This window comes from Colossoma macropomum, unplaced genomic scaffold, assembly GCF_904425465.1.
Source record: "Colossoma macropomum unplaced genomic scaffold, Colossoma_macropomum, whole genome shotgun sequence".
Taxonomy (NCBI): Eukaryota; Metazoa; Chordata; class Actinopteri; order Characiformes; family Serrasalmidae; genus Colossoma; species Colossoma macropomum.
In genome coordinates, this window is record NW_023494800.1 from 8,988,847 (window position 1) to 9,016,683 (window position 27,837).

The window sequence follows — 27,837 nt, forward strand, 5'->3', positions numbered from 1 at the left end:
CACGCCATCTTTATCTCTTACAAACTGAATAGGCTGTTCATTTTATTACTGCACTTTTTAAACTCACATATGTAAACACCTTGCATTGTGCATCATTCAGACATAAGCAGTCCAGGCTGAAACACTCCTTATAACTGCAGTGTGAATAGAAGGCCTAATCTGCTATAAGCTGTATTGGTTTTTATGACAGTAAATACTGTTTTTGCAGTATAGTTTCCGTATATCGCTGCTGTTGGAAGAAAACCTCGTATCTCCATTTTTGTATTCAGTTTTTGACAATCTGAAAATGCCTTTTGTTCTTTACACTGCATGTAAATTTCATGATGAATAGACCAAATGAAACGACCCACAATTACTTTGAAAAAAGTCTGGTTCCATTGACTTACATTGAAAGTAAAGTATGTTTGTTCCTTCTCATGTACAGTAATTTTGGAGATACAAGGTTTTATTCCGACAGCAGCGATATGTTCCATATATGTTTCGACATTTTAACAATGCTTACATGTTACATAGTTATTTTTCAAAAAAGCAGAGAATTCAGATTTCCATTCAGAAATACCTAAAATGCTAGCACTGTTAATAAGAAATGAAAGCCTGCAGGAGCCAGAAAACTTGCAATTAAAAGTTTAAATTGTTCCCTCTAGCTTATATTTATTATCTACATTTGCATTTTTAGATTTGGTAGGACTGTAACAAAAGAACAGTAGTCCAGAGCCCTCCGAGGCCGATACGACCTACGTGGTAAGGCTTATAGAACGGACCTACGTTGGAACAGGTCACTTTAAAAAGAAAAAAAAAAATCTTTATTGAGTCACAGGTCAAGTCCAGAGTGACTAAATGTAATACAGATGCAGTCTTTCCATGCAGCCCTTTTTATCACTGCAGTGCACTGAAACTCAAGAAGATACAAAGTGGGGTGGAGAGAGAAAAAGAGAAAAAGTGAGAGAGCGCTGAGGGACCGGGGGGGCTGGGTTAATGCAAACCCTGGACTTCATTAGGCAGGGAAATAAAATACTCATACACGAGCACTGTACCAGCTACTGAAGACACAGTTAAGACCACCGGACAGAGAGAGAGAGAGAGAGAGACCGTTAAACAGAGAAGCTGCAAGTATGTACAGACAATGTAAGTTTCATAGACCCCAGTCTGCGTTTGGTCACATACAACTGTAGCAAATGTAGCTACATAAACATCACTGTGGACCTTTAAACCGAGTCGCAAACTTTGCATATAAATCCTTTTATTATCAACCGGAGGGAGTGTGCCTTCATGCCTTCAGAGGGAGGATACTCTGTTAAAAGATCATTCGCTTGAATTATGTTTGTCAGTCAAGTTAAGCTGAATGTGTGCATGTTAAAAGGGAATTCCACCGATTTATCAAAATTCAACCACTGCCATGTAGACTGGTTTGACGTGAAATACTTTGTTCTACAGAAACTTGCCGAGTCACAATTGTTCAAACCCTCTGATGCATTTAGTGCCTCTAAAAGCTCCCTCACACAAAATGATTACAGTGAATGGTCTTTGGTTTCCAATTGTCCTGAAATAAGGTTTTAACCTAAAACATATTTTTAATGCATTAATAACAGAGAGGTACATCCAGGCTGCTGAGGCAAAATATTACCCAAAGTAAACTTATTTTTCAAATTTACCACCATTTTACCATTAACAATATTACCTAACCGCTGCTGTCTGGACAAAAACCTCGTTTTTCAGTTTTTTGACAATGGGAAAATGCCTGTTGACCTATACACTGTGTCAAAACTTCATAATGAATGGACCAAAAGAAATGGCCCAAAAGGACTTTAAAAAAAAGTCTGGTTCCATTGACTTACATTGAAAGTAAAGTATGTTTTTTCCTTCTCCTGTTAAGTTAGCACTTTGGCGATAGAAGGTTTTGTTCCGACAACAGCGATATACAATTCAAGTGTAGGTTCACTGGTCATCCTGGAGAGCAAATAAAATGGCTATATTTGTGTAAACTATGTGTCCTCTGGTTCCTATCACCTCCACTGTACGGAAATCAGTAAGCTTATCTACAATAAACCATTTCACATCAAAATCACTCTAAACGACAAATCTCAAAGATTAAATTATGCAGAAATGTTGAAAAATTGGTGGAATTCCCCTTTAACTACTTAGTAAAATTCCTGTAATCAACTTGACAAATTTAAGTTGTGTGCGGGCTTCAGTTTTAGCAACAAAACTAGCAAAATAAAATCAGTCGTATTTGCAAGTTACAAATGCAGTCAGTTGCCTGTCACACATTTAACATACGGTGTTAACTGCTACTGAATGCCGGTCAATCTCCAGAGCTCACTATATTTTGTTTGAAAGCATAAAAACAAGATTAATTTCAGGCAATTATGTCTCAGCAGCGATTAGTTTCTGACCTTTTTAAAGGAACAAATGTAGCTCCAGAAACTGTAATGTTATTTAAAAAAAAACCCAGTATGCTGGAGATAAACTGCTCAATGCTGTAAGTCTTAGTTCTTTCTAATTTTGGCTTGTGCAATATTAACTATACAAGTACAAAATCCTCCGAAGCGAAGACAAAAACAACTTTTTTTACACTGCATATCAAAACTCATGACAAACCATACTACAAGACAGTAACGATAAAAACGTCCAGCTCTGCAACTACGGTGGAACGAATAGTCAGTTGTGTATATGTTTGTTGACGCTGTACAGAAATACACACAGAACTGTCTCAGCCATTCATTATTGGCACCTTTCAAAACATACATTGGATAAGGTCATACATAAAGGATGATTTAACTAACTGAATGTACAAGGCAGGACTCCGAACACCTTCTGTCATCACTGGCGTCTAACGTTTAAGGAGAGACAGGTAGCAGCAAAGCCGGTTACTGCTTTACATGAGATCCAATTGTGTAGTGGATGTAATGAAGTCTCTCCAAAAAATGACTTTTGTTCAGCCGCACAAACAAACAAACAAACAAAAAAAAGCAGGTAGACAATTTAATCCGTAAGATGACCACTAAATATGCACCCAAGGCTCACTTCTGGCTGAAGTTAATGTACGAAATCAACACAAGACTAGTGTCATTCTACAAAACGAGTGAAAAAGCTGTCCTAGGCTAGCAGAGCAGTGGGTTGTTCGGTCAAAGCTGCCTAGATCTAAAAGACCAAAGTGTAAAGGTTTGCCAGAGTACACAAGTGGGAGCTTTGAGGGTTTAATTGGAGAAAAAGAAGGAAACATCCAGCTTATGTTGGGGTAAGGCAGCGAGAGATAGAGAGAGTGGAGACTGTTTTAGTGCACAGAAACAGTTAACAGGAGTGGTGTGTTGGGTGCTCTGGACATGTGCTTATACCATCATCCATCCTTCTTGCCGACCAAGATCAAGCTATCACCAGCACGGACAGCCTGGTGTCATCTTTTTGATGATAGAAGTCCTTCTTCCCCCAAAAATGAAAAGTACAAAATTAAAAAAAGAAACAACAAAAAATACAATAATAAAATAAGCCTGCTCAAGCATATATTAGCATAGCTTAGCAGTCGCTTTTCCACAGTTTGATGGTCTTGTCGTTTTCTAGTGCTGCTGATGCAATGATGTTTTCTGTGGGATGGCAGGCAGTTGAGATCACCACATCTAGAAAAAAAACCCAAAAGATTAATGAATTAGAGAGACGTCACTATACTGCCCATTATGTGACTGATGATCATGTGCACTCAGCCAAAACAGCGTTTAGCAACTGTTCTGCCATATATATTCTTTACCTGTGTGACCCTGTAGTTTCTGTACGATCTCCTTGGTCTGCAAGTTCCAGATGTAAACCATGTTGTCTTCTGAGCCAGAGACAATCCACTGAGAGAGAGAGAGAGAGAGAGAGAGAGAGAGAGAGAGAGAGAGAGAGAGAGAGAGTTTTGTTTACTCTTAAATCTAACACATTAACTTGAATGAACAAAGAAGATATATATATATATATATATATATATAAACAACCATAAGCAGCATCTAGCAGGCCTGTCACAATAATGACATTTTAGAGAGCCGTTTCTTTCCACATCAATAACCGCAATTAACAATTTATCTTTTTTTGTTATTCATCTTTTTTGTACTTTTTTGTAATCAATTAATAATTGTAATAAAATTACAAGTCTGAACTGGCTGATTAGCCATCTTGACCATCTTGATTGGTATCGCTAATTAATAGATACCGGCTGACGACAGAAACAGTTTGAGCTCACAAACAAAAATTACTCGTCACTAGTTACAGTACTAGTCAAAAGTAAATGATATTAGGATGATGACAGTGGAGGATATTAGGACACACCATGTATGGAGTTTTTTTAAATCTGTAATTGTATTACATTCAAGTATTAAGTAAGAATTATGTGCATTAAGTATTACTTGCATGCCTAAAACAAACTAAACATCCGTAAACGCATTGAATAATATTTTTGGGTTATTTTCTGTGCTTTTTTTTTAGCTGATATATCATTGTACCTGCATCAACTCTCTAGGCTGCTTTAATATCTCATGCACATGCAAGAGTCTTGATTACTGAATCGCAGCTTAAGTTAGCAGGAACAGATCACACCTAGATCTTGTTAGCAGAATCAACTGAGCCTGGAGTCAACTGTGAGGCTAAATTGAGCGGGACTAATTCAAAGAATTGTGTTTTTTATAAGCTCACTTTGTGGAATACCCCCAGACGTGTCTTAATAACATGATATGCCTCATCCTAACTGATGAAAACCCACCCAATTTTCTTTCTATTTGTGGTAGCTTGAATATACAGTCATGAGCAAAAGATAAATACCCCTGATCAAGTGACATGTTTCGTTGATTTTCTAAGTGAAAATAAGTTAACAAACCCTCTTTAGGGAACAAACTTAAAATTGCAATTTTCTGCAAACTTTAAGGCATAATTTCTATTTTTCTGCTGCACCAGCCACATTTTATGCTTTATTATTTTTGTTAAATTCAGCAAATAAACACTAACTGTGCATTAAAATGCTGATGTGCGTTCTCTGTACAGGATGTGTACTTAACAAAACATGTTATTTGACCACAATCAACGGTGGAAAATAATTATAACCAGCTTAAATGATTATGATCAGCTCAAATAACTGCAAACAATTACGCAATAATTGTGAGAGACCTACTACAGGAAAATAATTTCCCATCAGTCGATGTGCATATGCTTGCATTTAAATTCAATTCTTCAAATTAATTAGAAAAAAATAACATCAAAAAAACGAAAAAGGAATGTAAAAATAAGAGAGAAACAGGAATACTTACCTTGCCGCCTGTGACTGAGAAATTGGCAAATATGCAGTATTTCTCGTTTTTATGACCGGTGTACGTTTTCAAGCACTAAAGGAAAGAGAAATGGGTTATGACAGGATGTAGCGCTGAACAATTAATCACTTTAATATCAAAATCGCAATTTGCTGCCTTTTTTTTTATTTACATGAAAGGGATGTAAACTATTTTCCGTAATCAAAATTGAATCTTTTTTATATAGACTATTTTTCTTAAGAATTAATTTCTTTAACTTTGGAATAATAGCCATTATTATGTGTCTCTGTAAGGCCTGTGCTTGTTCCTTGAGAAGGCCGCTGTGACATGAGATCAGGACTCATGCCCATCTCCAATCTATCCTACCAGACATGGAGAAGGCCCGTGGTTCAGAAGCTGGAACAGGGAATTTCCATCATCATATAACTGGGTGAAAGGTGACCATTAGGGAATCTTCGATCTTCTGACTGAGAGCGACTCTTGCTGACGTCATTAAGATGTACATGAGGGACAATATTTGTTGACTGAATCTAACCAGTGACACTGTGCTCAGTTTCTGAACCAATCCAAGTCTGCATTAAAATCATTTTGATCTGTCATGATGAATCAGCATCTGTATTCACAGACTGACTAATTTATATAAAATTTGCATAAACGTACAACTGCTTTGACCAATCTGTGTTTGGGGGAAAACACCTGCAGGTACACTTTCTTTTTCCCTCTTTTTCTCTCTCTCTCCCCCTCTCCCTCCCTCAACTTTTAGAGTTTTAGCCTGCTGATTTCTTCTGCTTTTGACTTATCTAAGCCTTCGTGTGTAGAGGTTGTTTGTGTGAACATGCTGACAAACAGATTATTTTTCTCTATTTTTATCCATTATTTTAATTATGTTTCCTTTGTCATATTTCTGTAATCTTGAAAAATATTTTTCTGATTAACCTTTGTAATCTATTTTACTTTCAAAACTCAATGTCAAAAGTTAACTCCTCTTTTCAGTTTTCGGGATATATCACGTCACAGAAATTATGAACGGGCGTTTTCCATAAATTTCTAAACTTTAATCTTAGTTATGCTGTGGTAAATTACCCAACAACAGACAAAAACCTGCAATTAAATCACAATCACAATATTGGGAAGAAAAATGACCATTGGATACTTCTTCCAAATTGTTTAGCTCTAAAAAGGACAATTAAAGTTGTCGTCTCTATTTAAATTACAAACCACTTATTTAGGTAAACAGCAGCTAAATAACATGACTCAAGTTACCAAATGTCATTGACTGCGAATTAGTATCAAGCCTTGATCTAGCTAGCAAGGGTTTAAATGACTTCTTAATTCAGTGCGGTTTGTTCAACTGGGTGAAATCTTCACACCACTGACATCTCCATGACAATGCATCATCATTTCAAACATACGAGAATACAGCCAGATCGGTAGGAGTCAGAGTTGGAATGACTGTAACATCCTTACCTTTCCTTTGCTGTAGTCCCAAAGCTTCAGGGTACTGTAAGGCAAAAAAAAAGAGAAAAAAGCTGAAATAAATAATTCTTATAACCCTGAAACTACTAATACTAATTATTAGCCTTAAATGTCATTCAAAGAGTAACACTGAGTGACTTTGGCAGAGTGGCAGCATTAGCAGCTCAGAACAGCAGGAGGGCTGTTACTCACTTATCCAGTGTGGCAGCCAGAATGTATTTGCCGTTGGGGGAAAACTTCACAAAGGACACAGGAGGGTTATCATCGTCTGAGAAATATACGCACAGTTAGGATGCTACATGAATACCATTATATTAATTTAAAGGATTTAAGACTATTTTCCACAGTACAATGGCTTATTGAAGACTTACCAATGAGCGTTTTAAGGCACTGGCCTGATGCTGTGTCCCAAATACGGCTGTAAATGCATAAATATCAGCATTAGTCATGTGTCTGACTTTAAACAGCATTAAGTCTGTAAAGAATATTCAATAACTGGATGCAGTCATTGAAATATTAATAAATGTCACACAACATCCAACTCAACAAGAGCAGTCCTAACACCAGGTGCAATCCAAATGAGTTTCATTCAAAAGCAAAACAATTTAAATAATTTATATAATGACACACAAATGCACATTAATATTAATAACAATAATAACTATAATAATTATAATCTGTTATGTTTTTTATTCAATCAATAAAAGGAAACAAGCTTTTCTTTTCAACATAGTATTCCATAGAATATAAGAAAATTAAATATTTGCTATTTGCATCCCTAAACAGCTTCATCTACAATACTCATTTAACAGGTTCTTAGTCTACACACAACAGATCAAAGAGCTACAACATCAGGAATGCCGAACTGGGTTCCATCCAGGCCACAGTACTGCAGAGATTAGCATAGTCCCTCTTCTAACACCTTCTGTGTCTCTCATATGGGCTTTATGCACTATATTCTTAAAATATATACCATGTACATCTCTCTAGAGCTTGGATTTTTGTATCATTTAAAATCAACACTAATGGCTTGCACTAAACAGAAATGATGAATTATCATACAGTACTACCTCACAACACTGAATCATGCCTAGGTTACAAGTTTGCCTACCAAGCAAGCTACAGTTAACTACAACATAAAATGACCAGTTACATTTATAGCATGTTATAACTGCATTTCCAAGCAGCGCTTTGTACTGTATCTTCTGCACAACACTGTTCAGCATACCCAGTGTGTGGTGGCCTTAACTTCCATATGAAATACCAAGCTGCGGCAGCCTCTCATGGCTCCTCCCTTTCTGCTGTATACAACAGTCTAAGCCTGTGAAGCGCAAACAGCGTGCAACAATCTACACGTCATTGCTGCAGCAGGTATCAACAGCACACTACATCCCAGTTCCTTTTCCAGGGTGAACACAATACCTGCACTAACAGTGACCAGTACACTACGGATGTACTCAATTTGAGACTCAGGGCCTGAATTAAACTCATGAAGAAGCTAATTACTGATGAGTTGATTTAATTGTGGTAAATGAGCAAAACGGTAAAGTCTGCAGTGCTGTGACCTGCCAGGACTGAAGTCTGACATGTGTAATACAAGGTGCTGGGATAAACTGATGGCTTGCTGCCAGATTTACTCACCAAAGTCCATCGTAGCTGCTGGAAACAATCAAAGATCCATCTCTGTTAAAATGGACCTGTAACAAAAGGTTGCGCATATTAGCTTTCTCATACACTATTTGGGGATTACTGTGCCATGTCACTACTGCAGATTTGCATATTTACTGTTTGTGACTCATTCTGATGGCCAAGTGAGTGGTCAGAGAACATGGATACTCACTGCGGAGACAGGGTCAGAGTGGGCCGGCAAAGTCTTCAGACACTTCCCTGTCTTAACATCCCATATTCGAACGCTCTCATCAAACTAATGAGAGAAAATCACTGTCAGATTTATACATCTGCATGGAGTAGCACTGAATGTTATAATACTTAAGTGTAGGGCTGTCACTGTAGACTACATACAAGCTGCCAAACTATATAAACGGGTTTGTCTATCAGACTTTATTACTGTAAGAGAGAACAGTGAGAGAATTTATCATCTTGCAAACTGCCAATAAATTATTGCTGATTCACTGAGAAGCTACATTTTAATCAAGCATTGCTTTAATTAAGTAACAGTTATAAAGTGTTGAGTTTAGTTAATTAAGTAATTGTGACAGCCCTGCTGATGTGTCTAATGTAAAGTGTTGAGGAAAAAAGAGGCTACCAAGGAATGCTGTAATTAATGAACTTACTGATCCAGATACTATGAGATTGGACTGGGGGTTGAAGTTACAGCAGAACACATAGTTGCTGTGGCCCTTTAAGGTTTTCAGACATTTTCCCTATAAAAATAAAAACATTACAGTCCACAAGCAAGCCAAAATCATACCACTTCAAAATAAAGTCACAGCACGGTTCCACATTAAAATTTTCCCTAATTTGGTCAATTGAGCAAGTGAACCCAGAGTTTACTGCCCTGAAAAGAGTTCATAGTGTTAAAAACACATTTTTAAAAACATTTAACAAACATAAATCAATTTCAAATAAATTATTTCTTTATGGCAATTAACTGTTTCTTAAAATGAGGATGGGCATGTATGAGTGTGAATCTTATGCATTGTTCATTAAATGTACTGTTGTGTACATTCGTTGTACACGTCTAGCGCTGCTGGCGAGTGAGGCCTTTTTTGCTCATAAACACAAAATCACAGAAACTTTGACTACTATAAAAAATCCTTCTATAAGCAATAGTACTCTGGTTTTGTCTGCATTATTAATATAAGACCTACAAACAGTGAAAATCATCTCAACATCACTTCAAAACTGACCCAAAGAAGCCTTTTTATACCATCCTTTTGAATGACATGTCACACTTTTGTTAAACGCTTATCAACAAACAATGCCATTAGCTAGATTTAACTCTCCACAGCTGGACGAGACCAATTTTTCCACAGCGAGGGGGCTGTTTGGAAGTGAAAGCTAATGAAGACAGCATCAGGTATGTTCAGCAAATCAATTGTCCATGAAAGCGTCAAATCATCAGCTGTGATTTTCAACACTGCTGTCCCGAATTGGCATTTTACTTGCCATGGGCATCCAGGCAATTGTTAATGTTGAACACTGCACAGGTACTCTCGTTTTGATCTTTGAAAATTTGTAGTTATTCGTTTTGTGAATGCTTTATTATAGATCTGGCCTAATGATAGGTCGGTGCTATACTCCATATCGTGGTACTACTTGTATGAGCTCAGGTTTGTTCCATGCAGTGTGACTTACAGAGCTCACATCCCATATCTTCAGGGTTTTGTCGTCAGATGCAGAGACAAGGAGGTTGGAGTCAGAGGACCAGGCCACATCCGAAATACCCTAAAGGTGTGGTAAAACGTAAAAAGTAAAATGAAGGTGTACTGGAGGTTACTTGGCAGTAATTCTGAGTGATGGGCATTAATATTGTGCCAAACTGGCCTCTTTTAATGAACTTACAAGTTTGTGCCCAGATATTGTCTTCTCAAACTTTCCATCATAGGCTCCCCATATTTTGATGAGCTTATCAGCAGCTGAAAAAAAAGTCAATTATGAACACTACAAGATGTAGCAGTGACCAACATTAGTGCCAACATTAAACAATTGTTGAACAACTTTTCTTGAACAACCAAACATGTCCTGGGCCAGCTTTGTAAAAGAGTGTGTCTGAAGTAATATTTTAATATTAAAGTCCAGCACACAGAAAAAGAAGCACCTACTCACTTAATCTATTCCTCTAATTTCAGGGAAAAACATTTATCTTCTCATAATAGCATAAATAACTTGAACTTTTGGAAAACAAAATTAATTCATGTTTCCATGTTCCATGTTTTTTTTTAGTGCCTCTGTGATCAACGTACTGTAGAGAAGGCCTAATTTGTCTTATTTGGAACCAACCCCAAGGACTAAGAAGGGAGGATGAGGGCAATTACCCATACTTAAATTTCCTTGTTCTCATCCCAACGGCTTCCTTGTTATCTAATTCACCATAACATTCTGCAACATTTTCTGGCCTTTAATAACTTGAAGTACAATGTTGCTAACCATCTTTCTCTGTAACTTCACAGCTGAGACGGAGGTATAGCAACATTAATAAAAATCACAAGCTTACACGAGCTGGCAAGCCATTCTCCACTTGGGCTGAACTTGACAGATGAGACTGCTTTTGTGTGGCCAGCTAACGTGAACTTCAAAGTGTAGTTGGGCTTCACAGGTGCTGACTAAATCAGGAAGAACGATTAAAACAGTTAAGAAGACAATGAGTTACGGCATGAGCTGGGTCATTTGAAATCATAAACAGCAGGTTCGATGAACGTGGGCTAGTTACACTGGAGAGAAAAGGTGAGGAAAGAAAAGAACATTCTGATAGGTTCTTGAAAAATAATTTACTCAGCACACCTAATAAAACAAAACTGACCTCATAATGAAATGCAAGTCATAGCACCTCTGAAAATCTATTTTAATGTTATAATTTTCTAATTTTAATTGAAAAAAAGAAAATGAGTCATATCATGCTTATTTCAATACAACTGCCCAAGACCTAACTGGTGGGTTAAAGTGAGATCTTTCTTACACAGAACTCAGCTCAGACCTTCCTTTTGTCTACAGGGCGTTTGGTTCCTCACCTTGCTCTGGCTGGCGGACGCAGCAGAGGACGCCTGTGTTTTAGTCGCTTCAGTTTCTGGCTTCTTCTCTTCAGTTGCCATAGTGACCAAGCAACAGGGAACAGATTAAGAGGAACAGGTTCTGCCTCAGCCAAACTACAAAATAAAAAATAAATCATCAACAAAACATGATTCAAACATTCATATAATGACTTAATGATAAAAGAGAGTGAAGGAGCTGATGTGAGATTAATTATTATGGCAATCATATGGGAAACTCTTGCCTTATCTTTATTTTTAATCTGTTAAATCATACAAATATTTGTTTTAACCATCTCTTCGCTTCATTCAAAATTTTCTTCCTGCTAACTAGATGACTTTAAACAACTTCTATAACTAAACTGTCTAGATTAGATTAACTTTCACCACCATATGTCACTGGTTTCTCTGTTTTAAAAAAAAGAGTGACTCACAACAACACAAAAACATAAAAGAAATGGATGCAAGTTAAAACATATTCAGGCATTTGAAGAGCTTTTTAGAGTAAAATGTACATCCGTTTGCAACAATTAAAGATTTATAAGAATAACAACTGATGTATACTGTCAACAAATCACTGTTGTCGGAAGAAAACCTTGTATGTCCAAAATGATAACTTTACAGGAGAAGGAAAAAACCTGCTTTACTTTCAATGGAACCAGAGTTTTTCCGAGTCATTTTAGGTCATTTCTTTTAGCCCATTCATCATGAAATTTACAAACAATGTAAAGCACAAGATATCTCTAAATTATGTCAAAAACTGAAAAACATCAAAAATGGAGATACGACAACAGCAAAATACTTTTATTTCTATAATAAATTATAATAGTCTTATTAATCATAATATAATCACTAATATTTCTGTATGTGTAAAATCCACTCACAACAACATATGAAAGAAAAAGAGAGGAAAACTCTTGAAAGTGCTATTTAAGGAATTCTGAAATGAAACTACGTCGTTGGCTGATTTTTCAACCCTGTAACACACACGCAAGCACACAGTGAAGCCTCGAATTAACCAATTTTGTGTGTTTTCAAAAGGATAACTAAGCTTCTACTTGTACTACAAACAATGGATGAATGAATGAAGTAATTACTTTAATCAGCCAGTTTGGTTCATATGTACTTTGCTAAACGAAAAAATATAAACAACTGAAATTAAGCAGACAATTACAGGGAAAAAATAAATCACAAATAAATCAAATCACACTAGTACTTCAGGTATTGGACATCTTGGTTGTAACAAAAACCTACAAATCACTGAAACCACCAAAGCAAAGCATTCCCACTCGAACAGGAAAGCACAATATCAGAATCATATCTGTACTGGCATACAATTGCTTTGAAAATTAGCATCAACAAGCAGATATTTAGATCTGCACGATATTTGATGTCATATTTATTGTGGTCTGGAAGAGGAAAATGTTTAGGTGACGCTGGGCTACTAAGATGTCTGCATTTAATTCATTTTACTGCATTTGTAACGCACTGCAAATAAATAAAACTTTTCTCCATAATGCTAGTCCAGGTAGATGTAGTCCCAATTTTTATATTTTATGTATGTTTATTTATTGAATATCGTCCTCAGCCCACAACTTCAATATCAGTGCATCTTTGCGCTCTAAAAGGAACGAAGGACGTTGACCACGGCAGAACTCCACAGTGAACTACCAGGTTATGATGGAGCTGGTGTTAGCAGGGTATGTCTAATATGTATGAGAAAGAAAATAAAATCACTGTACTGCTATAACTGACTTATTAATTTAGTATTGACAGCATCCTACCTAAGAAAAGTATATGTATTATCTACACACTACATACAAAAAAGTGTTGCATCTATATACTTAAAAAAGGGTTCTATATAGCACCAAAAGGAGTTCTTCTATTGTTAAATTGTCAACGTTGTACCAATAGAAGAACCCTTTTTGACGCTATATAGAACCATTTTCCCAAAGGTTCAACACAGAAGCACACAACACATTCTCCATCAATATGAAAAACCATTTCACCATGCAAAAAAAACATTTAAGCATGAAATAGTTCTATTTAGAACTCACTGTTCTAGATAGAACATTCCCTTTATTAAAGAACCCTTAAAGGAGCACATTTTGTAAGTGAATATGAGCCTAAAAATGAAATGTGTTGATGCTGCTACTACAGAAAAACAGATGCAATATCTTAGAAGTCAAACACTTCATTGCTTTATGAAAAAAAAAAATTCTCTATTTAAATCCATTCTCTCTCTATTTTTTCTATATATGGAGCCCCTGGTCTTTTAGCCATTGTCCCATCAGGGAGAGCTGCTTTGGTTCCTTTTACTGGAAAATATGAATTTATCAAAACATAGAGAAGCAGGACACAGAGCAGTTTACACTTTACGTCTTACACATTTATTCATTGCATTCCCACAGTAAATAACCCACAATAATTAAAATAAGAGTAAAATGCTACAGGGCAGCGCTTACTGACCACAACTAATTTAAAATTGCTTCTCCTCTGCACTTTTAGACTCACATTCCTGAGTGCTCGAGTTCACAAAATACAATAAAAGATCTATTATTTGACATTATTGAAGGATTTCGATACTCACTGAATGCCTTAAAGGGTTAACAACACGTGTAGAACCTACATTTGTAGGTTACAGGCACCAAACTTCTCAGAAAAACTAACGCTAGATAAGTTAGAAGCCGCTACTGATTTTAGCCAGAAGCTAAAGGAGGCCTAAAGGGCTTGACTAGCTAGCGAGCTAAATAAGACATGTTAACACATTAGCGGGCTAGCTAACGTCGGTTATAGCGAGCTAATACAAGATTATCTCCTCCAGATTAATCTAATCTCCGTTCAAAATGTATGAGAAAGCATTTAACTGGCGTTTGTCTCCCCAAACTGGTCGACTAGTTTTATATCCAGTCCTCTAAATCAGGCTGGCTAACGTTAGCATTCTATTCGGCAGCTTCTTTTTCGAATTTACCCGTTCCACCTTAAATACGGCAGCCGTTACATTCTGGCGCCTCGGGCAGAATCCAACTGGTGCATTATTTAAGGTGGACCGGGAAAGTTCGAACAAGAAGCTGATCTCAGCTTCGTGTTAGCCAGTCTGTCTGATGGTTTCCTTTCTCTCACATGCAGCTCCTCTTCACCTCCATTCAAACAATAAAAGATTAACTGAATTCGCCACTCACCGCCGGTCTCTGTGCTTCGGACCGATCTTTTATAAAACCTAAGAAGGATCCGAGAAGCTGGCCCCGATAGGTTTTGATGCATATATGTAGAAAAGACACCACGTTTTGTGTTTACATTGACTGAGCCGTGTTTGATGGTGGAGCTGCTGCGGGCTCAGGCGGGGAAATGTGGCATCATGGAGAGACAGAGAGAGCAGCGCCACCATGGAGGGAAGGAGAAACAATCACAACGGCAAGCCTGAGAGGACTATCTTAATAGGCAGGCTTTCACAGGCTTTACGGAGCTTTGGGTCTTATATTTCTCCTATTTTAGCAAGTAATATGTTGAATTTTAATACAGTTTATTTGTTTACTTGTTTGGTTGTTTTTTCCTTCAGTTATTTTTGTCATTTGTTTAGAAATATTGTTTGTGTTTGTTTCTTATGCTTCCCTAATCCTTAGTAAGTGAAATTTTGATAATCTGTTCAAGCTAAAAGAATAAAACAGGCAATACAATATTTAAAAAATATATGTTCAGCATCCACACAACAACTTTTTGATGTTGCGCATGGTCAAACTTGCTTGCTTTTTATTTATTTATTTATTTATTTAATTAATTCATTTACTTGCTTTTTTTGTTTAGAAATAGTTTGTATGTGGTTCTTATGCTTCATAGATCCTTAACAAGGGAAATTTTGATAATCTCTGATATGGCATTCAACAACTAAAAGCATAACACAAGCAATACATAGAGCAACTTTTTATGTTGAAGCGCGTGGACAAGCACATCTGTCTGTCTGTCTGTCTATCTGTCTATCTGTCTGTATATGGTTACCAGAGGTGTGTAGAGTAGTCTAAACCCATACTTAAGTAAAAGTACTGAAACTTCTGTAAACAAAAATCTCTCCAAGAAACAAACTTGAGTGGAAAACTCCAGCATTTAATCAGGGCAGTGAAGAGGATCATTGGATGTAGTCCGCAAACGCTTCAGGACATGTACAACAGCAGGGTGATGAAGCATGCCAGCAAAATAAGAGCTGACCCCTCTCATCCTGGACATCACCTCTTCTAGCCGCTTCTCTCTGGTAGAAGATTCAGGGCCATCACAACCAGCACAACCAGACATGCTGACAGCTTTTTTCCCCAGAGCTGTAGGGTCCATCAACCACAGTGGACACCTCATACGTTGAACTTAAACTGAACCAGCAAACCTTCATTACAGTATTAGAGTATAACTCCTCCTGTAGCATAATGCTTAGCACTACTGTACAAGTACATGTTTCATCATCGCTCTGTAATATTCTGCATATAATCGTTTTTACAGCATATTTTATAGTATGTCTACTTGTCCTGCAGACAGACAGAATTCATATCTGCATATGTACAGATATTCCCACATCTCATATGTGCATCTCCTGAGCTCTTTTCCCATTAGCTATTTTTATTATTATTCTCTATACTTTATTCTATTTATTGTATTATATTTTATTTTTCACTTATTTTAATACTTGTTAATGGTCTGTGTGTTGTCTGCTCTGTTTAGTATGTCACATGTCATGCATGTGTGCACTCACCAGGGCAAATCCCTTGTATGTGTAACATACTTGCAGAAATAAAGTGATTCTGATTAGAGCTACAAAAGTAGCAGCTGAGCACTACAACTACAGTGGATGTACTTCTGAGCACATCCAGCATCTATCAGCATAGAAACTGTAGTTTGTTGGGCTCCATTCTTCTCTCTTTTTGATGTTGCTTTACTCTGAAATAAAATAATAAACCTCAAAGGAGAGAGGTGTGACCAGTCGTCAAGCAGTGTCAACACTGTCTCCAACATAACAATGAAATTAAACAGAACGAAAGCAATTAGTAACTACATGGTAATGACTGAAATGAAGCACAGTAAGTAAAAGGTTCATCAAGTCTTATCAATTGAACCGACTCAGAAAGCACAAATCTGTCAAAAACATTAATTAAGTATGTGTAACTCAAATGTGAGGGGTTACTACTCACATCTGATGCTTTATTAATCCTTAATGAGGCAAATGTTGACATGGCATTTAGCAACCACAAAAACAGAGCAAGCACAAAGGACATACATTTAAAACAGGTGTAGAAATACAGTTTGCATATAAATATACTTGCATATAGTTCATTAATCCCTAATAAGGGAAATTTGATCGTTTCTGGCATGACATTTGACAACGACAAGGATGTCACAAGCAGTGCATTAAACAGTCCTTATAATTAATTAAGCTGTGTGTGTATCTATAATTATACTATATATATATATATATATATATATATATATATATATATATATATGTGTGGATGTGTATTAATTATTAATACACAGGCAGCGTAATTAATTATAAGGACTGTTTAAGGCACTGCTTGTGATTGTCAGTCATTACATTAAAACCACCTCATTGTTTCTACACTCGTCCATTTTATTAACTCCACTCACCATTTAGGCACTTAGGTAAATTTTACAATTACAGACTATAGTCCATCTGTTTCTGTGCATACTTGTTAGCCCCTTTTCACCTTGTTCTTCAATATTCAGGGCCCCACAGGACCACCACAGAGAAAGTGTTGTTTGGGTGGTGGATCATTCTCAGCACTGCAGTACCACTGACTGTAGTTGTGTGTCTTGCGTTAGTGTGTGTTGCACTGGTATGAGTGGATCAGATCCAGCCAACAGCAACCTGTGACAATTGATGAAGACTAGTGGATGACCAACACAAACTGCGCAGCAACAGATGAGCTACTGTCTCTGACTTTATATGTACAAGGTGGAACAACAAGGTAGGTGTGTCTGACATTGAGTGGACACACTGTTTAAAAACTCCAGCAGCACTGCTGTGTCTGATCCACTCGCACCAGCACAGCATACACTAACACGCCACCACCACATCACTCACTGCAGTGCTGAGAATGATCCACCACACAAATAATTCCTGCTCTGTGGTGGTCCTGTAGGGGCCCTGATCATTGAAGAACAGGGAAAAGAGGGGGGCTAATAAAGTATGCAGTGAAACAGACAGAGTACAATGTGTAATTGTAGAACTAGAAAATGCACCTATATCGTAAGTGGAGCTGATAAAATGGACAGTGACTGTAGAAACAAGCAGGTGGTTTTAATGTTATGGCTGCTCGGTGTACATCAACAGTCCCACGGTGAAAGAGGCGCCAGCGCGCATGCGCACAGAGCTTCGTGCCCTCTTGTGCTGCTGCTACCTCCAAATAACAGCAGCGGCGCGGATCAGCAGCAGCAGCCAGCGGCCCTCGGAGCCCCAAAAAAGTAATACAGCTACTTACATTTTCCCTTTTCTTTACTTCATACGTGCTTTACACGCAAAGTAATGCGGTACGAATATGCCGAGAGGGTAACTAATGGATAACCACGTCTTGTGCTTTTGCTGTATGCTCTGTAACATTATAACGTTAGCAACTTAGCGAGCTGCTGGCTAGCATTGTTTTCAACAAAGCTTCGTCTGTGCTGCAAACAATACGAGAAAAACGCCTGACTCTGCTTTAATAACGCCAACCTGTCTTACGTCTGGAAAACGTCCTAGTTCGTGAAGTTTTTTTTCTACCTTTTGTCCCGTTTTGTGCTTATTTCTACACCAGCGTTTGGTCGCGTATCTGTATTTCCAGATATTTTAGGCTTCGCGAATAAACTGGACTACATTCGCTAGCGAGATGGCTAACTTAGCCTGTTAGCTTAAACTGCCCGCCATCTTTCTGATGGAGGTTGCTAGCGTTAGCTGCGACGTTTAGCTAAGCTAAGCTAGCAGGTTTAACGCTAAAATGTACCAGACTATGCTAAGCTAAGTCCGCTAACAAACCAACTAGCAAGCTGACTGGTTCGTCGTGAACATACTGTCCTTTCTCTACGGACTGTGTCCTGTTTTTTGTTCATTTCTTGCTCAGCTTCATTAGGTGTTTATTTTAGTATTGAGCTGTTTTTTGGACTTCAGGTAGCTTCGTATGCTAATGTTGCTAACGCTAGTTTGTTAACCGAGCTAGCAGGAGTCTGCCGATAACTGTGTTCGCTAGTTTGTGTAGGCACTACTCTTCCCTGTTCGGCCCAGTTTTAATGTCTTTATTTTGACTGAGTTGGCACCGTGGTGCCGCCTTAATGTGCTGTGCCGTCCTGTCAGCTTTAGGCTCTCTGGTTTGGGAATGAATGAACGATGTCAGTCGGCCGTAGAGAGACAGGAAAGCCAGCTAGCAAGAGCTGGTTTGTTAGCTACTGTTTACGCGGGAGGTCAACGTGAACTGTGTGGTCTGAGTCATAGCTGCAAAAGTTGGGCACTAAGTTATAAAGTGTACTTGTTAAACCTGTGTTCGTACAACAAGTCTAACCTTTTTGTATGATGTTGTTACACATTTAACAAAACTTCTCTTTTAATGTGTTTGACGTTAGACAGCCAAAGGAGTCAAATGCACTGATTTTTCCAGTTACTTTCGCTGGTGCATATTGGCCTTATGTTCTTGCAGGATTTACGTTTATGCAATATTACTCAGCTGTGAAGTTCATCTTCTGTTTGGTAATATTTGCTTTGTTTTGTGCTTAGCTTTGTTTCCAAAAATACTGAATGGAGTCAGGTATTGTGTGAAGAGAGTTGGTTACTTGTTTCTTCATTGTTTTGTTTTCTTTTGAATCACTACAGGAAGAGCATTTTCTGACACATTGTTAGAGAGCTTCTGTTTTCATGTGTTATTGGGTAATTACAGTACTTGGAAAATGTTAGGTCACCATCATCTTAATGCTTTGCCTTCCTGTTGTGCTCGATAGCAGTGCTGTTTTATAGATGATTTGTTAAGGGAGGATTTTCATTGCCTGCATCACATCATGTCTGTAGTAAATGTACATAACTGCGCAACGTGTGCTGTTTTTCATTTCTTGTTTTTTACCCCCCAGAGGTTACAAGGTCAGGTCCTGCGATGGGATGTAGTCCCTCTTGGATGAGTGAAGGAAAAAGAGAAAACCAGCGCAAGTGTCTTTTGAAAAATACATATTAGCCTACGTCTTGTGCAGAGCAAGCAAACCGCCTTTTCCTGAACCGAAATGTCGGATGTCACCTCAGCTACTTCAACCCCTCCTCAGATTGTCAACCCCCCGCCTCCTGAGGTAACAAACCCCACTAAACCTGGCCGCAAGACTAATCAGCTACAGTACATGCAAAATGTAGTGGTCAAGACGCTGTGGAGACATCAGTTCGCATGGCCCTTCTACCAGCCTGTTGATGCTATCAAGCTGGGACTGCCGGTGAGTACTTTTATGTTTGATTTGAATGGTTGCATTATCTGACTTTAGTGATGTATGTCATGTTTAGGAAACAGCTCCTGGGAAACTGTCATAAATATTTCTAGGTAAATTGATGTTGTATGTTGATCACTGTAGAGTTCTGTTGAGGTTGTTTTACCAGACAGTATTTTGGTTTTCACATTTACAAGTATGGTCATTTAGTTTCCGTCCGGCTTAGAAAGTTCTTGGAGTGTTGGACCTAAGAGAATAAATGTCTTTTTCAAGCTGTTAAATATTTGCTTTATGGTTCAAATCCTATATTTGTCCATTAAACACTGCCTGTCTTTAGGAGTGTAAATATGAAGTCTGCTTTGATAATCATAAGTATAATGTATGTCTGTTAGGATTATCACAAGATAATAAAAAATCCAATGGATATGGGTACCATCAAGAAAAGACTGGAGAATGTGTACTACTGGAGTGCCAGCGAGTGCATGCAAGACTTCAATACAATGTTTACCAACTGTTACATCTACAATAAGGTAAGTTTATTCACTTTTCTGTTTCACATCTTTACTTTTATAGCTCCCTGGTATGTAAACATTGATAGTTTTTATAAACTGTTATTCAGAAACTGTTTTGTCTTTATAAGTTAAACTTCATTGTTCAGGTCTCATGTTTATTTGCTTGTTTTCTTTGTTTTCTTTTTTTTTTTTTCTTTCAACTAGCCAACAGATGACATTGTTTTAATGGCTCAAGCCTTGGAGAAGATTTTCCTGCAGAAAGTGGCCTTGATGCCCCAGGAGGAGGTGGAGTTACTCCCTCCAGCACCTAAGGGCAAGGGCCGCAAACCAGCACCAGGTAAAAGCACAGTAATGGCAGAGGTGATGCTGGTTGGGTCAGTGATTGTGCAATCATCAATTTAAACTGTAGATATGGTGAACATGCATCTGCACATTTTAAAGCATTTTAAGATTGACTTACCAATTCAAAGTATTTGAATTGGTAAGTCAGTCCAATGATCTCCGATATGGCTGCATCGATTTATAACCTTGGATTCTATTCCAAACGAGAACAACTAAAATCGATACAGTCCTCAAGTCAATTCACACGACAGTCTACTTGTGTGTGTGTGTGTGTGAAAGAAAGAAAGAAAGAAAAAACAAACAAGAATGCACACGTGTGCGATTGCTCCTCCCCCTATTCTTTGTTGCTTACAAACACAGAGGAAACTGGAGGAGACAGTTGGCGATGCCCCACCAATTCTAAAGTCAAAAGTTTGGTAATACTTCAGATTCAGCAGAAGTTCGGCAGGACATCTTGACAAAGCACTGCCAGTAAACTTACAAAACTTCCATCAAGTATGCTGGCAGCATCACAAACCTTGCTACATACTTACGGAGGCGGCATTTTGTAATGCTAACCGAAGGTGAGCCTGCTGCTTTAGCCAAAGATACAACAGGTAAAGCTAGAATTAGCAGTTTCATTCAGAGCTCCCAATCAATTCTAGCTGGTCAAAGGCAATAACTAAAGCTAAATGTACCAGTTGATTGACAAAGTTAGTGAAGAAATGTTTTGAAGGGGTTATTTCTTAACTGAATTGAAATGGGGACACAATAATACATGTTGAATTTAACTTAACTGAAACATATTGGACCAGACCTGAATCATCGATGCTGAACTGAATCATAACGGCTCACTAATGAATGGACGTGAATTTAATTGTTACCTGTTTAACTGTATCATTTTGTATTGCAAATCTCCTAAAAGGGAGAGATTCACACCCCTAATGTGTACTGTTTGTTTCCTGATTTTTTTTTTTCCCCCCGGGGGATAATACATAATGTGGTGCAGAGGTGTAAAATTCAGGTCCAGAAAGTAAAAATCCTTCCCAGGATTTTGTTCCAACTGCCTGGACAGCTCTGTTGGTGGTTTGATCTAACTAGAGAGGCTGTTGGAACAAAATCCTGGGAATTTTACACTTCTGAAATGGTGTGTGGAAATGTTATGGCACATTTTTATATTTTTTGTTTTATGTTTTTACAAAATGTTGAACTTGGCATAGACATAGAATTGTGCACTAAAAAATTTGCAGAAAAAGCTGCAGTTAAGTTTGGACCCTGTAAAGGATGTTAAATTATTTTCATTTAGGAAATCAACACATTTATAGAAGGTTCATCAGAAAAAAAGAGAGACAAAACTTTCTTCTTCTAAATTGTTTGCAAATGTAAACTAAGGATGAACAGGAGAGTGAAGACAAATAATCAGTAAAAAGAAATAAATAACATGGCGTAATGTGCTAACATTGTCAACTATTTTGTGTTTTGGGTTATGCAGTCACTGTACACTTGTCATTTAGAGACTCTGTTTGATCATAATCTGTCTTCCGATACATGTCAGTACCTCTAGAACAACTACAATACTTTTGATATACTTAAGTTTTGATAAGTAATATAGTTGTAGTCTTCACCCCATATTAAAATATAAAAATTAAATGATATCCTTGTTAGATTTTAAAGTTATAGCCTGCTCCTTGAAAGTAGTGTAGAGTGTCTCTACATGTATGTTGTAAATTGTACATCGCTGTTCCACTCTAAATGCAGGTCAGCAGGAAGGAGCTGTAATGTCTGGCTCTCCACCCTCGGCTTTCCCAGGTGCTACCTCTCCAGCCCCCCCAGCGCCAGTTATCTCCCCTCCTGCAGTGCCCACCATCACGCCGAGTACACCCACTATACAGAATACAACAGCTGCCTCCATCATGCCTGCCATGCCCCCCTCGCAGCCCGTCATCAAAGTAAGTTCCAGGGCCAAGAGATAAAATATAAGCATCTTTACTTCCAGCCTCTGTGTGCCTGTAATGGTCCCTCACTGCCATGTGCTTTTGTCCTTCTGTGTATGCATTTCTTCTGTTTCCCAGAAGAAAGGGGTAAAGAGGAAAGCTGACACCACCACCCCAACTACGTCTGCTATCACAGCCAGCAGGAGTGAATCGCCCACCCCTCTCTGCGAAGGCAAGCAGGGCAAGGTGGCCTCTCGGCGGGAAAGCACTGGTCGGCCAATCAAACCTCCCAAGAAGGACCTGGAGGATGGGGAGGCGGGCCAGCATGGAGGAAAACGTGGCCGGCTGACTGAACACCTCAAGCATTGTGATACCATCCTCAAAGAAATGCTCTCCAAAAAGCATGCTGCATACGCCTGGCCATTCTACAAGCCTGTTGATGCAGAGGCACTTGAACTGCACGATTACCACGACATTATCAAACATCCTATGGACTTAAGTACAGTCAAAGTGCGTACCTCAAATTCCTTCTTACTTAAGTGCTTAAGAAGCTTTTCAATGTATTTGCAACATACAGACTTTGTTGCAGTGCTGTTGATGTATCAAGAGTCGTTTTCGGGCCTGTTCTGGTTTATTTAATGTTTAATTATGTGTTGCAGAAAAAGATGGACAGTCGGGAGTACCAGGATGCACAGAGCTTTGCTGCAGATGTGCGATTAATGTTCTCAAATTGTTACAAGTACAACCCACCTGATCATGAGGTCGTAGCCATGGCTCGAAGACTACAGGTGAGTTTGACTATATTTGTTTAGTCATTCTGTCTTCTTGGTATTTTGGAAAAACAGAATTCTTTGATAAAGTATCCTAATCCTAATAATTACTCTGTCGTGTCGCTGTGTAGGATGTATTTGAGATGCGCTTTGCCAAGATGCCAGATGAGCCAGTGGAGGTAAATGTGCCTGGTGGTGCTGGTGGGGCTGGTGTGGTCAGTAAGAGCACGGCAAGCAGCGAGAGCAGCGGCGACTCCTCCACCTCTGATAGCTCCGACTCCGAGGAGGAGAGAGCTACGCGGCTTGCTGAGCTGCAGGAACAGGTGGGTGCGGAACAGGTGGGTTTCAGAACAAGGTCTGACTATCTAAACCTTCAGAGGCCCTGTCGGGTCTGCTCCTTTTTTCTTTATTAACTCTGTTTATCCTTCTCACATTACTCTACTTACTCTTTTAACCAAACTTTGCACACTGAGAAGTTGAGGGGAAGGGCTTCAGTGGAGGAGGACCTCCTTGCTGAAGTTTGGCCTCTTCTTGTTAACAGCCTGTTTTTCTGTTTATTTATTTATTTTTAATTTTGTTTCTTAAATTCAATTGAGCAGGATTTTAGCCCTCTACCAAAGCCCTTCGCTGGTTTAAATTTGCTTTTTACTGGCTATCCCATGCATTCTGTTTTTTACATAAACCCTCCTGCACCCTCAGAAAACCTTTTTTATTTTCATTTTATTAATCTTTACAGTATCAAGTGATATTTGACCTGAAATGGCTTTGCTGTTGACTGGTTTTGATCATCTGTCTCTGGAGCTCTGTTTTCTCTCCTCATTTTCCTTTGGCTTTCTTACTACTGTTTCTCTGGAGCACCCCAGTGGTAGCAGGAAGGGGAGAAAAACAGGTGCACCAAGATTTTTTTTTTTTAATATTTATTTATTGATTTTGTCTTTCTTTCACTTTTTTGACCCAGCTTCTACCATTTTTGTTGATGTGCATATACTTAACAGCAGCTTTTATAATCAAAAAGTAGTTTACTGTGTGTTATAGTAACTATATATTAGATATGGCATACATTCTGCTTACCAGAAAAAGTGGTGGAGGGTTAAAATACTCAGAGAAAGCATTTAGAGAACTAATGTGGTGGTGTGGGGCGTGGTGAGATTTTCCAATGCCTAGTGAAGATCTGGGTTCCAGTATTGTGGACTTTGTATTGCGAGTAGACATAGTGGTGCATCCTTTTTATTTATCTCTGGTTAAAGAAAGCATGAAGGCTTTATTTACACCAAAAAAAAACTTAAGACAAATATTTCATACTGGCAGCATTCAGTAATAAATATGGTGCAAGGTTACTTGTATGTTGTCGTAAGCCAAATTTAGTTATGTTTTGAGTTCTATGCCAATAGGTAAAATTGATTCTCTGTCTCCTCTTTTTTTCAGATGCTTCTTTCATTTTCAATAAATAACTCTCATTCTCTTGTTTTTAATTGATATTTGAAGGATATTTGCTTATCCAGTGTATTTGTGAAATTTGTATATTGTACTGTATATAATTTGTATATTGGACTGTTTTAAAAAAAAAACCGAGACATGTTTGATTTGTCTGATACATAATGTAGCCAATACCCATTTATCATACATTTATGTTAAAATGCTGGATAAGCAAAATTTGAAGTAAAAGAACCAAATCCATTTGCTAAAGAAGTGTCATAATTGCCATTAGTTGTAGGGGTTGTCCAGGGAGCAGGGTCAAATTCGTTTAAGCGTTATCAAAATTGATGACGTTTCTCCTACTGCAAAATATGTAAACTTTATCCTGACCTTTTACTACTGGACAACCCATGCTATCTTTTCTGGTTGCTGAACTTTTTAGTTTAAGCAGATCACTGACCCACCCTCCCCTTTCCCTGCCTCTATCCCCAGCTGAAAGCCGTCCATGAGCAGCTAGCTGCTCTTTCACAGGCTCCTGTCAGTAAACCAAAGAAGAAGAAAGAGAGAAAGGACAAAGACAAGAAAAAGAAAGATAACAAGCACAACAAAGCCAAACCTGAGGACGACAAAAAGCCTAAGGCAGTTCAACCTACGAAACAGGCTCAGCCGAAGAAGGGCCCAGCCAGGAAAGCTAACAGCACCGTTACTGGCAACAGGTTCTCTCATGGTCTTCCACTTTTTCAAAAGACTTAACATTTCAGTTTTTCTCACTTTAGTTGCTTGTAATTACCATTTACTATTTTCTGTGTATCTGTCCATTGCATTCGTTTAGGTAGGTTTTAGTGATCCATGGTATACCTCTCATCTTGGTTTACTTTTAGCAGGCAACCAAAGAAGGGAGCCAGAGGAGGGCCAGGCTACGAATCGGATGATGAAGACTCGGCGCTGCCCATGACATATGACGAGAAGCGGCAGCTGAGCCTGGACATCAACCGGTTGCCAGGGGAGAAGCTTGGCAGGGTGGTGCACATCATCCAGTCCAGGGAGCCTTCGCTGCGGGACTCCAACCCTGACGAGATTGAGATCGACTTTGAGACGCTCAAACCCTCCACCCTACGCGAGTTGGAGCGCTACGTCAAGTCTTGTTTACAGAAGAAACAGAGAAAACCTCTACGTAAGTTCACTTCTGTTCTTTCTCCTGGACCAGCAGAGACCGGACAGCAGCAGAAGCCAAAAAATGTCCAAAAAGTCCCTGGCCCGATTCCACTTCTAAGAAACTTAGACTTTCTTGATACTCCTCCTAATCACCCTGTCCATGATACATGGTAATGGGATGCAGGCCTGGGTTTTAAGTTCAGTGTTTGTTTGTTTAGCTGTATAACTTCATATTTTAGCTGCATATTGAAAGATGTTCCTTAAAATGAAATGCATTCCAGCTATGTGCATTTCCCCAGTGGAAGAGTTTTCTTGAATTAGATGTAGGGTTGTGTACTTAGTTGTAGTACTGTCAGGAGGGGTTGCTGCTGTTTTGTGCACAGTGGGATTTACTTTGACAATTAAGAGATCCAGGTGGCCCGTTCCCATGGAACAATTGAAGGTCTTTGACTAAAACATCTTATTGGAGAATTACTAGGCTCACTAGGCTTGTTTAGTCCAGGATTAGAGGCTAATCAATTTTTATACAACATGAATACAACAAAATATGCCATGTTCAGGGCATTGTTGAGTGGTGCAAATGGTATTTTTCTTTAAATGTATAATGAATTAACTGGTATTAAGCATTGAATTTAATTTCAGCAATTTTATATGTGACCTAACCTTGTTTTTCCTGTCTCTGGTCTGTAGAGAAAGGCGGCTCTGGGCCAGGCTCAGGCCCGTCCCGGCTCAGCGTCAGCAGCAGCTCTTCAGACTCGGGCAGCAGCAGCTCCAGCGGCTCCACTTCAGACAGCAGTGACTCTGACTGATTTTATTATTATATTATTATTTACATTTTTACTTCCTTTTTTTTAAAAAAAAAACACGTATGCAGTTGTGGTTGTTTCTCTGAGACTTTTTTAAGAGAGGAAAAAAAGAAACAATGAAAATGCATCATGTCATTTTCATATGAAATACCATAACAGGGAAACAATTTTACAAAAAAATAGATATCTCATTTCCACTGACTCTGAAAGGGATGTCCAGATCAACCAAACTAGAACTATGAACAAAGAAAACCTTCACTGAGGCATACTTGGGAAGAAACGAAACAACCTTCCTGACTCAAACATTGATATTTTGCAAATGGGTTGGCATTTCAAACAAACCAGTGGCATCTCTGTGCAAGAGAGAGAGAGAGATAATGGAAGCTCACAGAACTTTCTCCTAATCTTCCATCCCCCTTGATTTGACCCCCTCAGCCTCTCTTCTTCTGCAGGTGGTGTTGTATTTATTTTTATTTTTGTTCTTTCTACTTTGTTGTTGCTTTTCATTTTCTCCTCACAAGCCTTAGTGTTGTCAATGAATTTATTTTTTAAGATTTTTTTTCTTGAACTGCCAGAAAGTTTTGTATTTTATGTTCATAAAATTCAATCATGTGGTGTCTGTGTTGGCGTGCATGTTCATACAAGGCTCAGTAATCTAGTGAATCGATACTTGGTTCTGTTAAATATCATAACTTATTTGTTTCAACTTTTTAGATTTAGAAATAGTGGGTGATTCTAGGTTACATACGCATGAGAAGGGTGTGGAAAAAGAAAATGTCAACTGAGCATTGTGGGTACTGGTCTTCCTTCTTTGCTGCGCCATCTTCAGAAGTGAATGTACACAACCCCAAATCGCTCCACCCTACTATGACTGATGTCTAGATCTCCACCGGCTTTTGCAGTTGGAAGTTGTCTGTTGACTGCCCAATATGTGAGTCTGGCAGCAGATAATCCATCTACTTTTGAACGCTTGGTTAATGTTTTATGGTGTAGACCTTTCTAGGAAGTGTTGCTCACTTATGAATGTTTCCTCTGAACTTT

General features: G+C 38.4%; 2 protein-coding genes across 6 annotated transcripts; one reads left to right on the top strand and one right to left on the bottom strand.

Annotated features, from left to right (window-relative positions):
• Nucleotides 1-2,962: 2,962 nt before the first annotated feature.
• On the bottom strand, nt 2,963-14,826 carry wdr5 (WD repeat domain 5). The gene is made up of 14 exons (XM_036588666.1): nt 14,638-14,826; nt 11,438-11,572; nt 10,924-11,032; nt 10,272-10,345; nt 10,065-10,154; nt 9,041-9,130; nt 8,587-8,670; nt 8,388-8,443; nt 7,118-7,164; nt 6,939-7,014; nt 6,738-6,771; nt 5,271-5,345; nt 3,743-3,830; nt 2,963-3,614 (listed from the first exon to the last, which is right to left on the bottom strand). Exons 2-14 carry the CDS (start codon nt 11,516-11,518, stop codon nt 3,514-3,516), a joined length of 1,005 nt encoding a protein of 334 aa, XP_036444559.1. The 5' UTR covers nt 11,519-11,572; nt 14,638-14,826; the 3' UTR covers nt 2,963-3,513.
• Nucleotides 14,827-17,853: 3,027 nt separating this feature from the next.
• On the top strand, nt 17,854-26,799 carry brd3a (bromodomain containing 3a). 5 transcript variants are annotated; one of them, XM_036588318.1, is made up of 11 exons: nt 17,854-17,917; nt 19,544-19,891; nt 20,275-20,412; nt 20,599-20,731; nt 22,474-22,664; nt 22,788-23,159; nt 23,309-23,437; nt 23,551-23,757; nt 25,328-25,551; nt 25,717-26,009; nt 26,681-26,799. In XM_036588318.1, exons 2-11 carry the CDS (start codon nt 19,691-19,693, stop codon nt 26,797-26,799), a joined length of 2,007 nt encoding a protein of 668 aa, XP_036444211.1. In that variant the 5' UTR covers nt 17,854-17,917; nt 19,544-19,690. The 5 variants fall into 5 exon arrangements, with proteins under 5 accessions (XP_036444211.1, XP_036444212.1, XP_036444213.1 ...); XM_036588319.1 differs by having other exon boundaries at nt 22,791-23,159; XM_036588320.1 differs by lacking the exon at nt 17,854-17,917 and having other exon boundaries at nt 19,691-19,891; nt 25,720-26,009.
• The last annotated feature ends 1,038 nt before the right edge of the window (nt 26,800-27,837 follow it).

Bases quoted from the DNA above. Each gene is read 5' to 3' on its own strand.
- wdr5 (XM_036588666.1), bottom strand. From the start codon at position 11,518: ATGGCAACTGAAGAGAAGAAGCCAGAAACTGAAGCGACTAAAACACAG. The intron at 10,346-10,923 runs GTAAGCTTGTGA...CTTTTTTTTCAG, and splicing joins AGAATGGCTTGCCAGCTCGT to CTGCTGATAAGCTCATCAAA. The intron at 7,015-7,117 runs GTAAGTCTTCAA...TATATTTCTCAG, and splicing joins GTGCCTTAAAACGCTCATTG to ACGATGATAACCCTCCTGTG.
- brd3a (XM_036588318.1), top strand. From the start codon at position 19,691: ATGTCGGATGTCACCTCAGCTACTTCAACCCCTCCTCAGATTGTCAAC. The intron at 19,892-20,274 runs GTGAGTACTTTT...TATGTCTGTTAG, and splicing joins CTATCAAGCTGGGACTGCCG to GATTATCACAAGATAATAAA. The intron at 20,732-22,473 runs GTAAAAGCACAG...CTCTAAATGCAG, and splicing joins GGGCCGCAAACCAGCACCAG to GTCAGCAGGAAGGAGCTGTA.